This window comes from Dipodomys merriami, unplaced genomic scaffold (genome assembly GCF_024711535.1).
Source record: "Dipodomys merriami isolate MVZ:Mamm:240054 unplaced genomic scaffold, mDipMer1.0.p SCAF_39, whole genome shotgun sequence".
In the NCBI taxonomy this organism is placed as follows: Eukaryota; Metazoa; Chordata; class Mammalia; order Rodentia; family Heteromyidae; genus Dipodomys; species Dipodomys merriami.
In genome coordinates this window covers 7597900-7621751 of record NW_027205492.1, presented here as the reverse complement: position 1 = coordinate 7621751, position 23852 = coordinate 7597900, and the positions used below count along the sequence as shown (strand labels likewise).

General features: G+C 47.8%; 1 protein-coding gene across 2 annotated transcripts in view; it reads left to right on the top strand.

Moving 5' to 3' along the window:
* B4galt5 (beta-1,4-galactosyltransferase 5) overlaps positions 1-23852 on the top strand; it is a 50395-nt gene that overhangs the window by 14602 nt on the left and 11941 nt on the right. Inside the window, exons 1-2 of one of the 2 annotated variants that reach the window (XM_069989974.1) lie at positions 7163-7182; positions 21750-21884. In XM_069989974.1, coding sequence (XP_069846075.1) covers positions 21767-21884 — 118 coding nt within the window. In that variant the 5' untranslated portion in view covers positions 7163-7182; positions 21750-21766. Of the gene's footprint in view, positions 1-7162; positions 7183-21749; positions 21885-23852 lie in introns of those variants that run through there. The other variant, XM_069989973.1, reaches the window with a different exon arrangement.

Sequence of the window (23852 nt, the reverse complement as noted above, 5' to 3'; positions counted from 1 at the left end):
CAGACTGGACCTGGCGCCCGTCTAATCACTAGATGAAGGAGTCTGACCAGGGACAGACATCAGTGCTTCTCAGAGAGTTGGCATTGATGAGGGCAGTGATGGGGGTATGATGAACCAGGGGTTTTTTTCGAGGGTGGGGACCAGTGCACTCAGTGAGCCTGTTCTGAAGGAAACCTTCAAGAGACTGCACTGAAGAGACTGAGAAAGTAATTGTAGCATGTATTGTTTTAAAACACATGAATGAAAGCCCAGCCTTGGGCTGCTGCTGCTGCTGCTGCTACTACTACTAACTACCACACACACACACACACACACACACACACACACACACACACACACACACACACACACACACACACACACACACACACGCGCGTGCACCCCCCCCCCCAAAAAAAAAATGCCAGGTGAATGATCTGTGCTCTCCAGTTTTGTTGCTGGGAGACCAGGTTCTGGAGCAGCTGTGGGTACAAAGGGTGTTATTGAACTATAATCAGTGTGATAAAGTCACTCATTAGGGGTCATTATAGGTCATTGACTGGGTTTTGGTCTTTCCTCAGTAACTTCATTTATTTTGAATTGAAAAAAAGTAATGTGTATAAATTCAGGAAGCAAGAAAACAAGAAAAAGATTGCCTGTCGACATTGTGGTGGGGTGTTATTCTGGCCTTTCATTTGTGTGCGTGTGTCTAATTTTTCAAGAGCATAATTGAACTTACACGGTAGGCACAGCTCTGTGAACCGTCAAAGTCATGGTCAGAGTTTCAGTCTTCTGAGGAAGGATGACTGCTCCACCGTGTGGAGCCTGCTCTGCAGCCTGCCTTTGAAGGAGCGCCATCAAGCTGGCTGCCCGACCTACAGGTGACACCCAGGTGGTACCTACAACTCCCAGGGTGTGGCAGGGTGCGGCGCTTCTGCCCTTGCTTACAGTGTGCAGACGGGGGAATTGGCTCACTGTCAGCACAGTTAGCAATCTTGTGTTTATTGAAATCCTCCATACTTTGAACTGTTTCAGTTAATTGTTGCCGGCACCGTTACTGTGCTGTGCTGTAGAATGTAGATAAAGGTTATGCTTCTAACTAGTGTTCCCTTGTGCCAGCCAAAAAACATCTGGTGCCCCTCTCCACCCTTTCTGGGTCTGCTAACCATTGCTCTGTACTCCGAACATCACAGGTCAACTGCAGCTCACCTGCATGGGACAGCATGTCATATTTGTCTTTCTGTGTGTGCCTTGTTCTTATCAGAATGACTCATGGCAACACTGTAGCTTGTCTCAAATGAAAATCATCATAAATCGCTCACCAACCCTGCTCCCACAAACTGCTTTGAGCATTTGCTATGCAGCTCTTCTGTCTGTTAAGTCCTGTTCTTGCTAATTTGTAGTCCGTTAGCAAGGACCAGGTAATGGTCATCCACTGCCAAGACAGCATTTCCTTCTCTCCAAGCCGTGAGTCCATCTGGGTCATATGTGAAGAGAAGGGCGTGCACTCAAGGAAATACAGCAGTGGCTACGCTGAAATCAGGAGTGGTACTGTGTGCCTCTGAGAAGGCTTACAAACAGTACTTGAGGGACTAAGAACGGGTGTTACAGGCAGTTCTGCTGCCCATCCCTGGCAGTGAGCCTCTGGGATGAATACGCGTTATCTTATTAATAGACACAGGAAATTAGCCGTTCGACTGACGATTAAGTCCTTTATAGGAATTTAAGGATATAACTCTTTGCTTCTTTATATGCATAGGTACCAAATTTACTTTTGAAATAAATGCACTTGAATTTAAAGTTATCTCTTAATATTACTTTTCTAAGATTGACTCCACACCAGAGACTTGAACTTGAGTGAAAAAAAATCACACGTAGGATGGATAGAAGGGGCTTGTGGGAACTCGCAGAGGCAATCCTGTTGGGGATTGGGGTACAACAGGTGTGTGTGTGCATCTGTCCACATCTGGCACATGTGCTCTTATTCTTTGCGTAGTGTGCAGTTTTACACCAACAGGGATTAAAGGAAGCTCTGGTCCTTAATTAACCTTATATGTGCTGAGGTGGTGGTCAGCTCTGCAGTTTGCCCAAGAGTGAATCAGGAAGTAGTTGATGGCGGGAATGATGCATGTATTTGTGATAATCTAATGGAAGTTCATTGTAAAAATTTCCAACTTTGCCAGGTGCTGGTAGCTCACACCTGCAATCCTAACTACTCAGAATGCTGAGATCTGAGGATCGCGGTTCAAAGCCAGCCTGGGCAGGAAAGTCCATGAGATTCTTACCTCCAATAAACCACTTAGAAAACCAGAAGTGGTACTGTGGCTCAAGTGGTAGAGCACTAACCGTGAGCTGAAGAGCTAAGGGACAGCGCCCAGGCCCAGAGTTCAAGGCCTATAACTAACCAAAAAAAAAAAAAAAACCCTAAATACCTGTAGTGACATGGGGTCTGAGGGCTGTCTGAGTTAACAATTAGGCTCTTTGGTTGAGAGCTGTTGTTTTCCTACATTTCTAGCTGTATTTGATTATGTCTTCCAAGTCCTTAATTTTAGTTTCAGAAAATTAAGAATATTTTCACACCACCTTTGAGATAGACAATGTAGAAGACAAAGGAATGAGGAGACAGAATGGGTAGGGTCAGGAGTCCTAGGATCCAAGCCTAGCTAGCTACTAGGCTGCCCTCCTCTCCCTCCCTCCCTCCCTCCCTCCCTCCCTGCCCACCCCCCTTCCCCCCAACACAGGGCCCACAGCATTCTTCATGGCTCACCTAAGCTCAGCTTCTTCTTGTTGCCTGCCCATGCAGGCCTCGGATGGTGGTAGTAGCTTCTGAGAGGACGCCTCTTGCCACTGCAGAGAAGGTGATAAACAGAAAGAGTGCTGGTCTGTGAGGACCTCCAGCCTCTTAAGCACCTGCAGTGCCTCTGACCAGGGTTCCTAGTGGCCGGAGTTGTTAGGAAAATGGAAGAGGATGGAAAGGGAATAGACTGGACTCCATTCTCAACAGGCTGGGACTGTTCATTGCCAGTGAGGGGCACAGACCTTCCCACGGGTTTGGAGGTTGGGGGAGGGACTGGATTTGGGGTGGGGTTTATATGGGTATTAATAAGGAAGCAGAAACTGAAGATGGGATATGGTCTCCTGGGGGGTCAAGGGCCATGTCCTTGGCCAGGCTCCCAGTGGATGCTCTGCCCGGGTGAGGGGGTTTTCAGCTAAGCCAAGGTGGGAATGACCTGCCTGCAACCAGCACGTGAGCACACACCTGGTGCTGTGCTTGACCTGGGGGGAGGGGAATAAGGCTGGAGTCAGTCCTTCTGGAGTCACTGTTATTGTGGTGTGTAAAGGTAGCTTAGCTGCTGTAGGTTGGGCTAGTGACAACTTCTCTGGAAATCTAAAAGGCTTCGGGCTGATTACTTACTGGGCAGTCACACCCTTCATTTACAAGTTAAAGGCCATCCAGTGAGGCAGGGACCTTTGACCCTTGTCCTTGCTGGGTGTCAGCTCTCACACCCAGTGTCACTGCTCCTCCTCCCCAAGGAGTTGGAGTTGGCCCTTAGCAGAGCCAGGGCTCTCCTGTGTGCAGTGTAGCTCCATTTCTTCACTTACACAGAAGCACCTGGAGCATCTGTGGTCCTGGTGGGCGGCCCCTCTCAGCTCAGGGGGAGGGATCTCCCTTTTCTAGGGCTGGTGTGAGTGCTAACGCATCCAAGGCCTGTGCTGAGGGCCCTGCTGCCACTATGGTAGGTGCACTTTTCTCTTGTGGATAGGAAGAAACCTCACGCCCAGTTTAGGTGACTGACAAACCTGCCCACTGAGTTTGAGGCAAAGCCAGAGCTACGTGCAGTCTAGATGGTCTCCTGGAGACACTTATCCATGAGGCTGTACCCCCATATTCATGCCTTTCAAAGCCCAGGTTACCACAGTAGACTCCAGATGTCGGAGGAATCCGTTCAGAAATGATTAGATATAAAAGCAGCTTCTCTAGAGGAGAGACAGTGCAACCCCTAAGGTTGGAGGGCTCATGTCTGGAAAGCCCAGGGAAGACCCAGGGGCACCCAAAGATGAGCTGTGCCCTGCCGAAACCCCCACATTAGAGTCGATGCCACAGATTTTTACCTTAGATTGAGCAAATATGTCACATACTCCTTACCTACATTTAACTAGCATGTCCTGGCTGCTGCCATCTGCCAGGGATGGCACTGCAGAAAGAGTGCTTCTACACTGAACATACCTGCAGACTTTCCTTTGTCATTCCCTTAATGGATGTAGAATGTAAGGATTGGTTACGCAGCATCACACCACGCTAGGCACTGTTCAGAGCCTCTGTCCCCCGGGTTACATTTACTATTTACACTTTGAGTCTCGTTATGTCCCCACCAGCTGTCCCATCCCCTCATCTCGTCAGTGGAGTCACACTGCCGGTCCCATGCCTGGCTTATGTGTACTTCCAAGTACACAGCTGCTCACCTGTGTGGCAGCGTGTGCCTATGGTTTTCTGTGGTTTTACTATGTCTTTGAATAACTTCTTGCGTGGAGTAGTTTTTTTTTTTGGGGGGGGGTCCGGTTGTGGGGCCTGAACTCTGGGCCTGGGCGCTGTCCCTCAGCTCTTCAGCTCAAGGCTAGCGCTCTACCACTTGAGCCACAGTGCCACTTCCGGCTTTTTTCTTTTTGCTTATGTGGTGCTGAGGAATCGAACCCAGGGCCTCATGCATGCAAGGCAAGCACTCTACCACTGAGCCACCTTCCCAGCCCACGCGGAGTAGTTTTTAAGAGGAATTTGTGACTGTTACTCAGCCTCCTGTTCCAAACACTGTGGCCAGCATGTCCGAAAGCTCGGAGCTCCCATTGAAGTGCTTGCCTGGCTGCTTGTACTGCTGGTAAAACAGCTCCAGTTCTGTTAAGTGGCTAGAGGGTTTGTTCTCAGGCTAACGTGGTTTGACGGCCTTCACCATATATGTATATGGCTTTTTAAAATCAAGGGATAAATGAATTTCATTTGAAATAGAAAACGGAGCAAACAAGTCGTTTCTTCTAGAACTTTCAGACTAGTTCCCACAATGTACTTGTCTTTTGGAGAGCATGATTTTACAGTGTGCCCCTGTGACAGGCTGCTGAGCGTGTGAGGCAGACCTGCCTCCCTGCAGCTTTGAGGCAGGCGTAGTGCTGTATGGCCCCAATTCCCAGCGCCCTCTGCCCCTCCGCAACAGCGCTGCCTCCAGGGAAACCTGGCTCTCTGGAGCTTCAGTCAGGTCGGCAAAGGAAAGCTCTCCTGGCTGACCAAGAACAAAGTGTCTTTTGTTCAGCCAGTGTTCAGCCTGTAGGTGAGGCTCAGTGCTCTCTTCACTGCTGGCAGAGAATAAGCGAGGCTAGAAGAAAATTAAATTTCAGCTTCACCTCAGGTCTGACAATTGGAAAAACAAAAACAGAACAGACCCTTTTTAATTAAAGAGCAAGTTGTTGGAACAGTTAGAGGCCAGAGGTTATTTTGAAGATGGAGCCGGTGTCCAGAGGCCTTTCAGATCATTTCCCACAATCCACTGTGCCACCCGCACTTGTGAAAACAGGCAGCTGTGGAACCGGTGGAGAGGAGACGAGTGTCACATGTCCCTCCCTAAATGTAATCATCTGGTGATAGTCCTGGACTTTGCTTTGGGCTCCAGAAGCCGTGAGGACTTTCATTTTGCCACTAGCAGGAGTGGCACCGGTGGCATTTACACTGGAGTGGGTACAGAGACCACAGACCCTTCCAAGGTCTTGGTGTCTCCTTAGAGATGAAACTTTAGTCAGAAGAGTGATGTCTCAGCCTCTCTGATAAAATGGGAATAACAGCATCTGCCTCATCAAGACTACTTAGCTCTCAGTTTTCTTCCTGATTATATTGTCTTCAGGGAGGAAGTGAGAAGAGTTGCTCTTGTTAAGGTCTGTCTAAGAGCCCTTCCTTATGCTTGCTCCTAGATGACTCCAGAGACTCAGTGATCAAATACTTTACTGGACATGCATTAGCAGCCCGGTTTCTAGATCTCTTGGCCAGTTGATTACCAGGCTTGTCATGAGACACAGATCCAACATCTGTGGGTGTATCTACTTTTGGATTTGTGTCTAGTGCCTGCAAGAAAGACAGCATCTAGAATCTTGGAATAGTTGGGAAGTAAACATAAGAAAGACCTATGCTCTCAGCTACCCACACTCTACACACACCTGGGTGCTGTCCCTGTGCTTTTGTGCTCTACTGCTTGAGTGACAGCTCTAATTCTGGCTTTTTTGTTGGTTAATTGATGATAAGAGTCTTATGGACTTTGCTGTCTGAGCTGATTTTGAACCTCAATCCTCAGGTCTCATCCTCAGTAGCTAGGATTACAGATGTGAGGCACCATCACCTGGCGTGTGTGTGTGTGTGTGTGTGTGTGTGTGTGTGTGTGTGTGTGTGTGTGTGTGTGTGTGTGTGTGTGTGTGTGTGTGTGTGTGTGTGTGCGTGCGCGCTGGGACTTAAATTTAGGACATTTGCTCTGCTTTTTGCTCACAGCTGGCACTCTACCACCGGAGCCATATCTCTAGTCTCTCATTTTGCTGGTTAATTAGAGATAATTTTTTAATCTCCAATTAAGAAACTGATTGGAGATAAGTCTCTTGGACTTTTCTGACTGGGCTGGCTTCAAACCATGATCATCAAATTCAGCCTCCAGAGTAGCTAGGATTATAGGTGTGCGCCAGTTAGGCCCTGTCAAAACCGGAGTCTAGGCAAAGAGGATCACTTCATTTCTTTTTTTTGTGCGTGTACCAGTACTGGGGCTTGAACTCAGGACCTTACACGTACTTGCTGATGGCAGGCAGGCACTCTACCACTCAGGCCTTGCCTTAGTTCATCTGCCCAATTTTGAATCTAGGTTTGATTTTACTTTTCCCTATGCTTTTCTTGGCCTGTGTCTGGGAATATATAACCAAGTTGACATCCATCTTTCTTTCTTCTCAATGGCGATCTGGGAATCAACCTCAGCGTTATGCCTGCCAGGCCAGCCTTCTGCCTCTGAGGGACGACCTCAGCTCTGACCTTCATCTTGCTTGGATCAGGACCTCTGCACTCTGCCGCCTGGGTGCAATAGCATGGGTGACGTGTTCTGTGCGTCTGCCTTGCTTTTGTCGTCTACTCTAAAGAGGGAAGATTTGTTTACTCTGGATCCTAAAGTGGAAAATGTCTTAATGCACATGGTAAAGTATGATTTAAGTATGATGTAATTGTGGAAAGGCATGGCTCTTATGTTATATGGCTTTTGGTTGCATGTAGTTTTTGTCTTACCTGTCAGTTTCATAAGGAAAACAAGCAATGTCTACTCCTTCTATGTGCTGCTAATTCCACTTCAGAAATACAGATATACTGTTTTCATTTATTCACCTTTTTTTTGTTTTGGGTCCCGTCGTGGGGCCTGAACTGTGGGTCTGGGTGCTATCCCTCAGCTTTTCAGCTCAAGGCTAGTGCTCTACCACTTGAGCCACAGCACCACTTCCGGCTTTTTGCTTTTTGCTTATGTGGTACTGGGGAATCGAACCCAGGGCCTCAGGCATGCAAGGCAAGCACTCTACCACTGAGCCACCTTTCCAGCCCTATTTACCTTTTTTTTAAAGTGCTACTTTTTTTTTTTTTTTGGTTGGTCATGGGGCTTGAACTCTGGTCATCGGCGCTATCTCTCAGCTCTTCAGCTCAAGGTACTATACCACTTGAGCTACAGCACCACTTCCAGTTTTGAGTGGTTTATTTGAGATAAGAGTTTCACGGCTTTTCCTGCCCAGACTGGCTTCGAACCGCAATCCTCAGATCCCAGAGCCACCGACGCACGGCCAAGTGCTACTCTTCATTGAGTTATTTCCATGTTATAAAAATTAGCACCCATTAGTTTTGCCCCTTATTCTTAAGCCCTACTTTCAAGTCACTCTGGCAAATGTTTACACTTAGCAGTTAGGCTTTGTGGTTGGTGTGTTGACAGTCTAAACCTAGGAAAGTGCGTCAAAAAGAAAAGATAGGTCACCTTGGCCAAAGATGAAAGATAGTGCCGTCCTGAAATGGCTGCTCAGCAGATGCCATTACAGATTTGGAATACTGGGTCAGGCATTAGTGGTGCATGCCTATAGTCTCAGCACTTGGGAGGCTGAGTCAGGCAAGCATGGGCTGTGTAGTGATAGAGCTTGTCTGTAAAGAAAAGGGGGGAAAAAGTGTAGTACTCCTGAATACTCTGGATTCTCCTGGAACCCCTCCCCCCTTTCCCTTCCTCTACCAAAGTAGGAATAATGTAATGATGCTTAAAAGAGCGCACAGGGAGGGCCTGGGCCTGGGCAGAGCTGACGGGTGCTGGTGTGGGGAGGGTTCCACAGAAGTTGTTCTCCATGGTTCAGGCTGACTTCCTCATTACTCATCAGAAGACTTCAGGAACTGTGAGTCACCTTAATTTTGTCATGCTGAGTGCCAATTTAGCCCTGCCTCTTGGCAAAGCTCTTACCTTGGGGCTGCCCCTCCCACCAGGCATGCCTCCCTCTGCAGCCTCCCACTGTCCGTGCCCTGTCTGCTGCAGGACCCGCTGCTGCTGGGTCTTGCAGGCCTTTCGTTCTTTTTAGAGGGCGGGGTTAGTACAAGCGTCCAGCAGTGGCTTCACTTCACATGCACTCTTATCATTGCTCTTAGGGCCAGGCTATTGAGATAGAGCAGACACAGTCTCTCATCCTGCTTTCTTAGAGTGCTGTACTATAACTGCAAGTTAGTAAGACCCTTCTAGAAAGCCTGCCTAACTGTCAGGGATGTGTTACAGGGGTGGTGTGGGTAGTTGGTGCTGTTTGCTTTTGTGTTGTTTTTTGTTTGCAGGGTTCTCTCCTGCCTTCTGGGTGCTGGGATTACAAACTTGCTCCTGGCTTTTTTTTTTTCTTTTCGGGTTAATTTTTTCTTTTAATCATACAGTTAACAGCTTTTCTATAACCATACATATAATTTTAATTCAATTCTCATCTGGTAATATTTCAATCCCTTAGGATTACCCATCAGTGGACAGAGCCTGTTGTGTGGGTAGTGACCCAGAAACCACAGAGCTTTGTTTGTGAGGCTGCGTTGGCCTGGGACGACCCGACACGCACTCTGGAAGGCCTGAATTTAGCAGGAGTGTCTTAGGGTACTTGTAAGTGCAGCCAGGGGCTTAAAGATGCAGTCACCCACCTCTTTGGAGATCTGCCAGATTGTAGAAGTAATGCCTATGGCTGAAAAATCTGCTCTGTGCTGACAAGGATAGAGCCGTGAAGTGCACAGAGGCTGCTGACAGTTAAGCTTGCGCTGATTTTAAAAATAACTCCAAACAGAGCAAAGCAAGGTAAGAGGAGGGACTGTGGATCAAATAACCATCTTCCTAGATTTGCTCAGGTAGTTCCTATAATAGTGCAGGCGGTGCCTGGGTACCTTGATCCCCACAGGCCCTGGGACCTGGGCCTGCGCTGGAAGCGGGTCCGCTGAGGCTCGACTACAGTAAGCAGGCAAGCACCGAGAGGCTGCTGGCAGGCACATGGGGAATGCTAATTGGCCTCTGAGTCAAGGAGAGGTTCTGCAGGCTTCTTATCCCTTGATAAATTCACTCCCTCCGGCAGGCTTGTTAATATTTAAAAATAAGCCACTGAATCTATTACAGAGCACCGTAATTTAATTTTTGTTGCATCTCCGAGGTTACATGTTACCAGCACAGAATCCAGGTCCTCCTATCTTTGGGCCGAGTTTTAACAGTTAACCACTTCAGAGTTTGATTGTGGGGTGGGCAGGTGTGGGAACTGGCTTTTTTTTCCCTCTAAGTAATGTGAGCCTTGGGTAGGGATGGTTTGCCTCTTGGTGGGTGTGTGAAGGTAACTGGAGAGAGCCTCAGGGCAGGCCCTTTTTGGTCCTAGGAGGGGCCAGCTCAGGATGTGGTGTCCTCCCTGCCACCCACCCTGAGCTCCTGGTTTGTGGTGACAGGAACGTTTTCCTCTTGGTCTTGGCTGTGTCTCAGCTTAGGTGGCAGAGCAGTGTTTGGGGCTCGGTTTGGGAGTGGCTAGAACTGAATGGCAGCGACGGGGCAGGTTTCTGGCTCTTGTAGCCATGTCTCCTTCAAGCAGGAGAGAGGCATTTGAATTTGACCTCAAGAGGCCTGGCAGTGGGAAGCCACCCCGAGACTTGTGTGGAAGGAGCAAAGGGGGTGGAGGTTTAATAGATTGTTTGTTTGTTTGTTTGTTTGTAGCTCTTCTGTGAAATTTCAGGTAAAGAGTAAAGGCAGCTTGGGGGTGATCGTACTAGAGTTTGAGCTGAGCCTTAACCTGTCTAGATCTTGCCGCCACCTCCCAAGTAGCTGGGGTTAACAGGTGTGTACCACCATATCTGGCCACTAAATGCTTTAACTTTTTTCTTTTTGAGAAATACTGGGCTTTGAACTCAGGAGCTTGGGCCTGCTAGGCAGACACTACCACTGAGCCTCCCCTCCAACCTTTTTTTCACATTGTTGTGTTTCTTTTTCTTTTTTTTCCTCCCCAAGCCCCAGTGCTGAGGGTTGAGATCAGGGCTTAGGCACTGTCCCTGAGCTTTTGTGCTCAAGGCTAATGCTCTACCCCTTGAGCCAGAGTTCCACTTCTGGCTTTTTTGTTGTTATTAAGTGGAGAGAAGAGTCTCGTGAACTTCCTTGCCCAGGCTAGCTTTGAACTGCGATTCTCCAGATCTCAGCCTCCTGAATAGCTAGGATTACAGGTGTGAGCCACCAGCTCCCTGATCTCGTTGGTTATTGTTGAGATAGGGTCTCACTTGTTGTCCCAGCCAAGTGCCTAGGCTTGATGTTTCTGTTTCATACATCTGCTTACAGTGGGAGGTGGATGTCAGGTGTGTGCCACCATGCCCAGCTTCTTCCATTGCTTAAGAAGAAAGTCTTGTGAACCTTTTTTGCCTAGTTTGTCTTAGGATTACAGTCCTCCTGACCTGGGTCTCCCTTGTAACTGGGTTGACCTAGGTGTGCCGCCACGCACAGCTACTGGTTGAGATGGAGACTCACACATACTTTGTGCCTGAGCTGGCCTTGAACTGCAGCTCTCCCAATCTCAGCCTCCTGAGTAGGATTACAAGGATGAGCCACCGGCACCTGGTTTCCTCTCAGTGCTTTCTCTGCCATTTCTAACCTTTCTGTCTGAAGCGTGGCTCTGAGCTCCAGTTTGTGGTAATTTAGATGCTCTCGCCTGGGAGGGGCTGGGGATGTGGCCTAGTGGTTGCGTGGGTTGGCCCAGCTTGTGCAAGGCCCTGGGTTCGTCCCGCTTACTTCTTCCAGCAGATCTTCACCAGAGTGCCGCACAGAGCGGGTAACCCCATTAGCCTGCCGCTGTCTTCTCTGCTAATACAATGTGATTACTGTGTATTATCCTCACAGGATACAGCAAGTAATCCCCTTTCCAAAAGAGGATCGGGAACAAGACCCAAGCCATCATCTGCAGAGATACATTAGGATGGTGTGGAAGCTGGAAGCAGTGGACTTTGGGGCTAGTGAGGGGTCACTGGGGGAAATTAGGGAGGTGGCATCACAGTTTGGGATCAGTGAAGAGGGGGAAGCCATTGGGGAAGCGACATTTGTGATTTTTTTTTTTTTTTTTGGTCAGTCATGGGGCTTGAACTCTGAGCCTGGGCGCTGTCCCTTGGCTCTTCAACTCAAAGCTAACCCTCTACCATGTGAGCCACAGTGCCACTTCCGGTTTATTGGTTTTATTGGAGATAGAGAGTCTCATGGACTTTCCTGCTCTGTCTGGCTTTGAGCTGTGATCCTCAGATCTCAGCCTCCTGAGTAGCTAGGATTATGGGCGTGAGCCACTAGCACCCAGCTTTGTCTGTTTTATAAAAATGGCCAAAGACGAAGGCAGATCACAGGTGCCCACAGCTTCCCTAACTAAGCATCATAACATTGGCCCAGGCAGAAGCACAAGACCTTATTTAAAAACAGGCCCAGGCAGCCCGGCGTAGAGGGTCGTGGATGCTGGCAGGTCCTCGGGGTGGATAGCCCTGAGGACAGTGCAGGTAGGTCGGTGGAAGTCTGGGCCTCTGTTGGCTGAGCCCTGTTTCTAGAGAGCAGAGCTGCCTGGATTGAGTACTTCTGGAAGTTGGTCTTTGATCACACCCTTGGGAATTTTAATTTCTTAGCTGTAATTAGGGTTTGTATTCCTATATATCAAGAATGCCAGTTGAGGGCTGGGAAGGTGGCTCAGTGGTAGAGTGCTTGCCTTGCATGCATGAGGCCCTGGGTTTGATTCATCAGCACCACATAAGCAAAGAAAGTCAGAAGTGACGCTGTGGCTCAAATGACAGAGTGCTAGCCTTGAGCTGAAGAGCTGAGGGACAGCACCCAAGCCCAGAGTTCAGGCCCTACAACAACAACAAAAATGAATGCCAGCTGAAGCTTCTGTCAGTTATATTGTTTAATCTCATACACTAATTTAGTACACTAAATACTAATAATACACTAATGAGTCTGTGCAAATGTTTACAGGGTAGTTTGTAGCTGTAAGCTATTTTTAATTTTTTTAACACTTAAAAAATGCGGGAATGATAAAATAGACAGCGTCAGCTCTGATTGACTTGATGGGTTTTTCTATCTCAAATGGGAAGGACTTAGGGGGGAGCATCTGTACTGGTTTTTTTGTTGTTGTTGTTAATTGTTGTTGGCCTGAGCTCTTTAGCTCAAGGGAGGAGCTACCACTTGAGCCACAGCACCACTTCCAGTTTTCTGGTGGTTTATTGGAGATAGTCTCACAGACTTTCCTGCCCAGGCTGGCTTTGAACCGTGATCCTCAGATCTCAGCCTCCTGAGTAGCTAGGATGACAGGCGTTAGCCACCGGTGCCAGGCTGGGTTTTCTTTTGTGTTCAGTCGTGGGGCTTGAACTTGGGTCTTGGGTGTTGTCCTTGAGCTTTTTCAGCCAAGACTAGCACTGTAACTGTACCACTTTGAGGCATAACTCCACTTCCAGTTTTTTTGTTGGTTAATTGGAGATAAGAGTCTCAAGGACTTTCCTGCCCAGGCCTTCTGAGTAGTTAAGATTATAGGCATGAGATACCAGTGCCCAGCTCTGTGTTTTTGTTTTTGTTTTCTTCCTTTTACTTTTTGCCAGTCATGGGGCTTGAACTGGAGACCTGGACACCACTGTCCTGGAGCTTCTTTTGCTCAAGGCTAGCACTTTACCACTTGAGCCACAGCACCACTTCCGGCCTTTTCTGTTTGTGTGGTACTGAGGCATCAACCCAGGGCTTCATGCATGCTAGGCAAGCACTCTACCACTGAGCCACCTACCCAGCCCCCATGGTTTCCTTTAAACACTCTGTGCATGAAAATTTAAATAGATGTAAGAATGGGTGCAAATTTGTTGCCAAAAAATTCCTTGTATCTTAAAAAAAAAAGTGAGCTTTCGTTCTTAAATATGTGTTACTGTGTGCCCACTGTGGATCTCAACATCTCCCAGTCTGTGCTGTGACCGCCCAACCTTTTTAAGTAGGACTGTCACGCAGACCATCACGCAGACCATCATCCATGGTTGGTGTTAGAGCTTTAGGCACACCCAATTCCTGTTGTATGGTATTGGGGTACGTCATGCTGTGTTCTGAGCCCATTACTACGTGGAGTATTGGAAGCCAGGTGTCAGATACAGAGGGTAGAGACGGAGGTTGCAGGAAGCAGTAGGCAGAGGTGGGCATAGTGGCCGTGGGTTCTCGCCCCACCCCTGAGACATCCAGCATGTCTGGTGAAAACTCAGGCTCTGGAGTCAAAGCCCTGTATGTTCGGCAGAGTCGACTACTTCTGCAGACTCGCTTCCCCCTCAGACATCACTCACTGTGGTCAGTGACGATAGCCTCAGCGAACCGAGAGGACACAGGTGTACGGAAGCATAAATAAATAAACCACAAATGCACTGTTGTAGGACTCCGTCTCTTCAAAAATGGAGCAAGTGAATTTATTCTTTGTGTGTGTGTGTGTATTTATCCTGGGGCTTGAACTCAGGTCCTGGACACTGTCCCTGAGCGCTTTTTTGTTGTTGTTGGTCATGGGGCTTGAATTCTGGGCTTGGGCGCTGTCCTTGTGCTCTTCAGCTCAAGGCGAGCGCTCTACCGCTTGAGCCACAGCACCACTTCCGGTTTTCTGGTGGTTCATTGGAGATAAGAGTCTCACAGAGTTTCCTGCCCGGGCTGGCTTTGAACTGTGATCCTCAGATCTCAGCCTCCTGAGTAGCTAGGATTACAGGCGTGAGCCACCGGCACCCAGCTTGTTCCTGAGCTTTTGCTCAAGACTAGCACTCTACCACTTGAACCACATCTGCACTTCTGGCTTTTTTTGGTGATTAATTGGAGATAGGAGTCTCACAGAGTTTGCTGCCAGGCCTGGCTGAATAGCTGTGGTTACAGGCGTGAGCCACTGGTGCCAGGCATGGATTCATTCTTTATGAAACACCAGGGCAGAGAGAGGGGAACACTGGTAATCTGTTTGAATGTAGAGTTAGTTACTTTGGGGATTGTGTGTTTTGTTTTTTGTTTGTTTCTTTGTTTTGTTTTGCCAGAACCTGGGCACTGTCCCTGAGCTGCTTTTGCTCAAGGCTAGCGCTGTACCACTCAAGCCACAGCACCACTTCTGGCTTTTTCTGTTTATGTGGTACTGAGGAATCAAACCCAGTGCTGTATGCATGCTAGGCAAGCACTCTATCACTAAGCTATATTCCCCGCCCCGGTTGTGGGTTTATAGAAAATATTAGTCATAAAACATCATGCGGTGTTTTTTTTTTTTTAACATGGTTAAAAAAATCAGACTCCCTTGTTGTTGTGGCATGTTTTATTCTTGGTTCTCCTTTACTCTGATTATATCTAGTATGAGCGTGTGCAAGCCAGTGACCTGTGTCCTTCTGCTCTACTGCTGTTAACTTCCTACTCCCTCCCTCTTCCCTGTTCTTTATTTTGAAAGCACAGACTTATGGATGAACTTGAGGTTGCCACTAGTATTTTTTTTTGAATTTCCTTGTCCTTTGAAGGAAAGTTAAACCTGTGTGTGGTCAGCGTGTGGTGTGTGAGGCACTGGCTGTATTGGGATACCCTGGTCTCTACCATCACTCTCACCTGGGGTTGAGCATCTGTCTGTGCCCATGTATGACTGTGACCAAGTACAACTGAAGGCTACAGACCTACCAACTAGACTCCAGTCCACCCTCCTTCCCACCTTCCCTGCCTGCCTGCCTGCCTGCCTCCTATCTTCCCTTCCCTCCTTCCCTTCTTCCCTCCTTCCCTCCCTCCTTTGCCTTTTGTCCTTAGGGGAATGTGTAGCCAGAATACTGTGTTCAGACTTTCAGTTTGATGCAGTTAGAATAATTTCTGTGTGTATTTAGTCGCAGAGTTTGCTTGTTTTTATCTCTGGTGTACAGTTTGTCTTATGGTGCTGCTGGGTATCAAATTCAGGCGCTTGTGTTTGCTGGACAAGTGCTCTACCACTGAGCTACATCACACCCCCTGCAGTTTTTGTTGAAGTGGGACTTTACAGTAAGGTACACTCAGATCTCAGTCCTCTTCACCCTGCCTCTATCTATCCCCGGATATAGTCATTGTCACTTGTTGCTGTGCTGTAAAAATACAAGAGGACATACTAACCCTCCCCCATCTCCCAGGCAGTACTAATCACCCCTCAACGGTTGCTGTTTCCTCTCCAGCAAGAACTGACCATAGGTCATACCTTATTGAAGCATAGTGGGCATTGAAACGTGTATGTGCGAGTGAAATTCTATACTCTGGCCTTCTTAGGGTAACCAGGTAAAGGGATAAGAGAGCAGAAGCCCCTTGCCCACTGTTCTTCCCTCCAGATTCCCTGCACCCACCTCCTTGTGGACTGGTATCCATGGCACCCTGCTGCACAAGCCCTTTGTGTTTGGCTCCTCTGCCCCACGTGACACAGGGGACCCTGTCTTTTGGCCACACAGTGTAGTTTGTTGTGTTGCTGTGTGGTAGCTCAGGGCCAGGCAGGCTCGTCTGCGCATGCTGGGGTGATTCCTGCGCTTCTATGGCTCCTGGTCTCCAGCCATTGGCCCCACAGGAGCCTAGCCAGTTCCTTTGGGTGGACATTTAGTTACAATTAATGTCACATGAACCCTTTAATAGGGCTTTGTGAGGTATGAGATTAACAGAAAATTTTGCTGGGTGCCAGTGGCTCACACCTGTAATGATCCTAGCAACTCAGGAAGCTGAGATCCGAGGATCACAGTTTAAAGCCAGACTAGCTAGGAAAGTCCATGAGACTCTAATCTCCAATTAGCTGCCCAAAAAAGCAGGAGGTGGAGCCATGGCTTGAGTAATAAGCGATAGTCTTGAGCAAATAAGCTAAGGGATAGCACTCAGGCCTGAGTTCAAGCCTCAGGACTAGCACACACATAAAAATATCAGTTTAAAATATGTTACGTAGAAAAAATGAGGCAAAGAAGGTGAGAGGCATGAGGGTGGGTGTGGGCGTGGGTTAGACAGTAGGAAGAGTGCTTGGCAGGAACTGGGTACTGATGGACAAGCAAGGATGCAAATTGTTAGGATAAAATCCTAATTTTTTTTGTTAGTCATGGGGCTTGAACTAAGGACCTGGGTACTTTCCCTGAGCTCTTTTGCTCAAGGCTAGTGCTTTACCACTTTGAGCCAAACTTTTCTGGTTTTCTAGTCGTTAATTGGAAATGAGAGTCTCATGGACTTTCCTGCCTGGGCTGGCTTTTTTTTTTTTTTTCAGAGTTTAGGACTTTTAATTTGTCCTAAAGTCACTGAAGCAAAAAATCATGATAAAACATTCTTTCTTTTACAACCCCAACACAAAAAAAAACTATTTGTAGGAAAAAAATGGTTTTGTACATGGGATGAAACAATATAAATTCAAAACTTACAGATAAGGGTTAGCTCTATCACTCATCTCTTTAAAAAGTTTATATGAATATCCAGTCAAAACCAACAGGGTATCTCTCTTGAAATGTAATCTCTATGGATTCCAAGTAGACCACAGGCTGCACACTGTCTTGGAATGTCCTCAGAAGGCTCTGTCATTAAACAGGTAACAGAGTAAAAACCTCAGGGTCCTTTCTTTCAAATGGAAGAGGGAAACACAGGAACAGAAGGAACTACTCAAACTTCGTCTTCTTTCCTTGTGGTTTGAAGTCTCCACCTCCTCCTCCTCCCCTGCCTCCTCGGAAGCCTCCCCGGCCTCCAAAACCGCCCCGGCCGCCCCGGCCAAATCCGCCTCGGCCTCCTCTGCCTCGCCCTCCAAAGCCTCCTCTGCCTCCACCTCGACCCCCGAAGCCACTTTCACCCTTGGGCTTGGCCCAGTCCAAAGTAACTTTGTTTCCATCAATTTCACAATCTTCCATGGCGTCCATGACCTCCTTGGCCGCTTCTTCACTGTAGAAGTCTACAAAACCAAACCCCTTGGCTGGGCTGGCTTTGAACTGTGATCCTCAGATCTCAGCCGCCTGAGTAGCTAGGATTGCAGGCTTGAGCCACAAATACCCAGCCCAAAAATTCTTCAGTGTGTAGACTCATGGTTCTTTCTTGGGTTCATTGTGCCAAATTATTTTATTTGTGAGATTTCCTTAATTTGGGGGGGGCACTTTTCTGTCATGATAATAGTCGGTATTAGTTTGTGTTCAATTGAAAATTGCATTGCTTGGTTGGGAAGGAGTGGAGGCTGGCTGGAGTCCTGTGGAGGCGGGAGCATGCATCCTCTGTCAGAATCGAGGACTAAAAGAAGAAAGGCCCTGTCTTGTGGTCAAGAGATGAGCACAGGGCGGGAGGCAGCAGCTGGGTAGAGGTTTCTGCTCATAAACCTAACTGGGCTTATTTTCCCCAGCTGGATTATGGTTATAATCCAGCTCTCAGTCTGGACACCAAAGTTGGATAATAACCACAATGCCTAATGAATGCAAAGAAGATTATCAGTAAGCCTGAACTTGTGTTGGGCGTGTGCTAGCAGCTCTCTCCTGAGTTACACACGCTTGTGTTTTGTTTTGTTGTTGTTGCTTTCTTTTGTTCCAGCACTGGGTTTGAACTCAAGGCTTCACACTCTCCCTTACTTTTTCCACACAGGCTAGTGCTGTACCCCTTCTTGCTTTTTGCTTGTTAATTGGTGATGAGGCTGGCTTTGAACCTTTATTCTCAGATCTCAGCCTCTTGAGCAGCTAGGATTTACAGGTGTGAGCCTGTACTGGCTCATTATATTCACACTGTGTGCTGTCTCACCACTCCTAGTATTGCACACAGTAGGTTCTCAGTTTCAACTTAGTTGAAACCATGGAGGATGTAACAACTGTGTATCATTTCAAAATTTATTACATTGTCATCCACCTTGTCAGTCCTGAGCACATTAGAAATACTAAAATAGCAGCCTGGTTTTTATAAGTGACCTGCTGCTTCCTAGACAGGGTTCTGGGCCTTGAGTTGTGGGGCATTGGGAATCTCCAGAAGGGGCTGAAGTTGACAGTTAATTTGGTGACAGGTGAACTGTGCAGCCAGGGGTTTTGCTTGTCTCTGAGCTCGTGTGGTTGTACCTGCCCACTCTGTCAGCATGGGCACCATGCTTTGTCCAGTACAGATAGCCAGGCCAGTTTGCACGGAGTACAGTCTGGGTGGGGAGAGGCCCGTGGAACTGGGGTTCTCAGGTGACTGTAGAAGGTTACATGAAAAACAGTGGATGGGACAGAGCAGGAAACATTTTGAGCCCAACCCAAAGTAGAATTTTCTTGGCTTTCTTGCCTGCTTGCCTCCGTCCGTCCGTCCGTCCGTCCTTTTCACTTAATAAAGGTGATAGGAATGTTTACTAGGAAAGAAATATGGCATATATCTGCCTGCCACACAGAGATGGAGCTTGAGTCCATCTCGGCCCTCTTCTTCCTGAAGTAGCATCTTCTTCGCAGATGGCAGCGCGTCCTGAAGATGGTGATCTCTGTTCTTGGAAATGGTTTCTGGGCAATGTGGAAGCACTGGATCCCATCCAGCCTCATCTGTGAATTTGTCATGATTTCCTCTGTTTGCTAATATTTACTTTTTCTTTCAGCATTTTAGGCTCATTCCCATGAGTAATTAGAAACAGCATTCATGATATGTAGTCGGAGTGTTTCTTAGTTCACACTGACCATGCCAACGGTCTAATAAGCAACACTGTTAGCAGCCAGACCAAAAAAAAAGGGTAAAACAAAGGTAGACTTAGGGATGATGTACTGCAGGACGGGGAAGATGTGTGTGACTTCGTCTGAGCTGTGTGGGCTTTGGTCCCAAGGACTCAGGGTTTGCCTGCTGCCAGTCAGTGGCCACTGTGGATGAAGGTAGGGAAAGACAGGAAGAAAGAGCAGGCAGCCCTATGGAACTCTTTCAGGAAAATATTCAGGTCTGGGATGAAGCTCTGTCTTTGCAGTGGGGGAAGAGAGGGAAGGTACTGTCCACCTATAGCTACACCTGAGAATATGGTAGCCACTCACTGTGCATGCAGATACACTACTGGTGATGCCTGGAGATAAAAAGGAGGCTCCCGGGTGACCGGAAGAGCCTTACAACCCCAGTGATAGAGCCAGACCACAGAAAAAAAATGGGAAGTTCGAGGCTGGTATTTAACAGTGTTTATGGGCTATAGCCCACCATGATCTGGCACTGCGCTATTAGCTGGAAATGGAAGGGTGATATTACTGTTGTTTCATGGGAATTGAGGGATTCCATTTGGTTACCGTCGTGAGCATCTCTGTTCCTGCCTACACTAGACTAAGCTGTGTCAGCTCTGTTTTCTGCAGTGGGGGAAGGTGATGTGCAAGTGAGCCTTGCTTGAAAGCATTCTGAACCTTGACTGAGGGCTCCTGGAGAAGAAGAGACAGAACCACCTCCCTGTTCACTAGCCAACCGCCCGGGCTTCACCAAGATTGGGCCAGTTGGTTTATCCCCAAGCCCACACTCCTCTCTGCAGTGCTTGAATGAAGTCAGGACTCCATCCACCATCCATCCATCTCTCCACCCATTCACCATTCCTCTGTCCATACATACATACATATATATACCCCCTCACCCATTCATTCATCCAACCATCTATCCACCCATCCATCAATTCTATCCATCTATGTAGATACCCATCCATCCACTTACCCATCCATTCATCCATCTGTCCATCCAATCATCCATCCACCAGCCAGCCAATCAACCAACTATCTATCCATCCATCCTCCAGCCAGCCAGCCAGCCAGCCAACCATCTATCTACCCATCCATCATCCAGCCAGCCAGCCAGCCAGCCAACCATCTATCTATCTATCTACCCATCCATCATCCAGCCAGCCAGCCAACCAGCCAACCAACCAACCATCTATCCACCCATGCATCATCTAACCAGCTATACAGGCACCCACCTGTCCATCCACTAGCAGCCAAACATCCATCTGCCCATTCATCCATCATCATCCATCATCTATCATCCATTCACACACACACTCTCTCTCTCTCTCTCTCTCTCTCTCTCTCTCTCTCACACACACACACACACACACACACACACACACACACACAGATTTGTAAATGAGCCAGCCTTGTAAGGCATCCTCTTGCACATGGCGAGGGGAAGTGAGTCAGTATATGGCTCAACAATTTCTAGGAAAGTAGTGACACAGTGCTCTTTCTTTTGGTTTTAAATTAGCATATGCCAGTTGCCGAGAGTCTCAGTGTGGTGCTGCAGTACACACACATAATGCTCTGTGCTGGAGCTCACTTGTATGTGGTAGAGGGCTTAGGCAGCAGGTAGATGGCAGGAGCTTTCTGATGTATGGTAGTTGCTGGGGAGTAGCCGCCCATGTCCTCCTTAGTCTCGGATTTCAGGGCTGGTTGGGTGGACGTGAAGATTGGCCTGCCTTCTCTCATCTCCTTTTCTCTGCAAACTCCCAAGGGAAGTGCAAGGAGCTTTGTCCACTGCTCTGCAGAGGTCGCCGGGCCAGGCAGGATGTCAGTCTTCTCTGTGTGTACATTGAATGCAGAGAAGGTAGATTTAAAAAGAACAGAAACCTTTTACAGTGTTTCAGTTCGCTCATAAAGGTCTTTTTTTTTTTTTTTTTTTTTTTAATTCAGTCCTGGGGCTTGAACTCAGGGCTTGGTCACTGACTCTGAACTTTGTGCTCAAAGCTAACACTTTATCACTTTGAGACACAGCACCACTTCCGGTTTTGTAGTGGTTAATTGGAGCTAAGACTCTCACAGACTTTCCCGCTCAAGCTGGCTTTGAACTACAGTTCTCAGATCTCAGCCTTCTGAGTGGCTAGGATTACAGGCATGGACCACCAGTGCCCAGCTCTAAAGATCTTTTTGATGGGGCAGAAATGTGGCTTAGTGGCAGAGTGCTTGCCTAGCATGCATGAAACACCCTGGGTTCGATTCTTCAGTACCACATAAAGAGAAAAGGCTGGAAGTGGTGCTGTGGCGCAAGTAGTAGAGTACTAGCCTTGAGCAAAAGAAGTTCAGGGACAGTGCCCAGGCCCTGAGTTCAAGCCCCAGGACTAGCCAAAAACAAAAACAAAGATCTTTTTTATCAGTCCAGTGCCAGAATCAGATTGGTTATTTGGAGACCAGAAAGAATGAAGTTTTGAAAGCTTAAGGCTTTTCCACAAATGACAGACATTCCTGACATTAGTGTCCCAGAAACAGGTTCTGAAAGTCCAACCAGAAAGAAAATACCCAAAATTGTGTACAGGGTGTGTTTGTGCTTGCCTTTGAGCTCACCGCTTCGTTCTCTCTGCAGTGAACACCTACCTCTTCATGGTGCAGGCCCAAGGCATTCTGCTGCGGGACAACGTGAGGACCATCGGTGCTCAGGTGTACGAGCAGGTGGTTCGCAGTGCCTATGCCAGGAGGAACAGCAGCCTCAACGACTCAGGTAGGTAGAAGGGAGGCCGTCCGCTTAGGACTCATGGCTTGAGTCACTTGAGAGGAGAAGAATGACTGCAGAGAGGGAGTCCGCCTCCCAGAGAGCAGTCTTGCCTGTGAGTCCACACTTGACTGGCTGCATACTCAGGTCTCATTCCTGCTTCTCTGCAGGGGGCAGAGTGTCTTTGAGGATGCTCTGAAGGTTTTCTGTTACAGTATGACATCTTGCCACGCCTCCGAGCAGACTGAGAATGCACTTAGAACCTCAAAGAGCAGGAACACCAAAAGCGGCTTGGGAAATAATTGGATTTTTTCAGGAAATGTGTTCCTGTATCCAGTGGAGGATGTCAGGCAGGCAGGAGACAACAACTTGGATTCATCACACTTGTTCTTGGAGCTTGTTGTTTGAGGTGCACGAGCCAGCCGCGGCTGTGACAGTCTGCCTGTGGTGGCTTCTGGGGAGGACTTTCTGTCGTTCATGGATGCTTTTGCTGAGATAGCAGATTTCTACTTCATAACCATCATGTGATTGGGGACTGGTGCATGCAAGTTGCAGTTCTTGTGGAAGAAGGAGTTTCCTTCCTGTTCACCCTGGCTGTTTATTCTGTGTTTAATCTGCTGCAGCAGCAGAAAGGTGAAAACTCGGGCGTGGTCCTTTTGGCTTACCAGTGTTAGACTGAAGTCTGTGATGAGATGGCCCCTTGCTTTTGGGCTTGCGGTGGACGGAGTCTGCCCACCTCAGGACCATAAAGCAGAAGGGAGGAAGATCCCACTTTCTCCACAGGGCCTGCAGAGTCACCCAGATCCAAGCCCTAGCCGGTGACCAGGCTCTCATCTTGTAAGAATACTGTTCTTTACACCATTCCACTCTTTGCTGTGGTGCTGGACACACGGGCACACTCATTTCTTTTTATCTTTGGAACTCACACCTGTGGCTTTTCTTACCCTGTGAACGTTGAATTGTACAAGGAAGAGAAAACACAGACGTTGGATGACAAAGGGCCTGCCCAGCATTGTGCTAGAATTGTTCCAAATAGTGGTCTTGATTAGCTGTTTTGTTTTGTTTTGTTTTTTGGTGGTCCTGGGCTTGAACTCAGGGCCTGGGCACTGTCCCTGAACTTCTTTTGCTCAAGGCTAATACTCTACCACTTGAGCCACAGCACCAGTTCTGGCTTTTTGTTGTTGTTGTTTATGTGGTACTGAGGAATAGAACCCAGGGTTCCATGCATGCTAGGCAAGCACTCTTACCACAAAGCCACCTTTCCAGCATGATTAGCTGTTTTTATACAAAACTACTTATCAAGTTCTTCACCTTGAAGATATAAGAGCAAGCTCCCCCACCTCCATCTTGTTTTGTTTCTGCTTGTTTTATGACATTCTTGCTATGTAGTTCAGTTTGGCCTTGAACTCCTGCTGAGTACAGACTCTGGAATCCCAGGATCATAGGCATACCACCACCATACTTGGCTTTTTTTTTTTTTTTAACTGAGAAACTGAATATAAGTGCTTCCACGGTTAGACGTTCCCTGCCTGACCAGAGATGGGGGTGGGGGAAGGTGGGGAGAGAGAGAATTTCTGAGATTTCATTTGGCAAGCACTGGTGATGTGCCCCAAAGCTGTGGCTTTTCTTACTGATTTTACCCAAGCCAGATAGAAAAACAAAGCGTAGGACATTGCTTCCCTCTGAATGGTCTTATCTGCTGTTTGTGAGCTGTGCAAATGAAACTTAATGCTTATGTTTGGGAAATCAGGAGTTAAGGGAAGTTAAATCCTTAAAAGAACTGACCACATCCTTATTTATCAGTTTGCCTCTACCAGCCAGCTTTGCGCAACACAGGGCTGTGGCTAAGAAAATGATAAGCTAGATCCAGATCCGTCCTTCCTCCAGTTTGCGGAAAGCTAGGTAGAGACTTGTCAGATATCTTCACACTGGGACTACCCGGGTCCCACTGGGAAGGATCCCTGTGCTTCCCTGTGT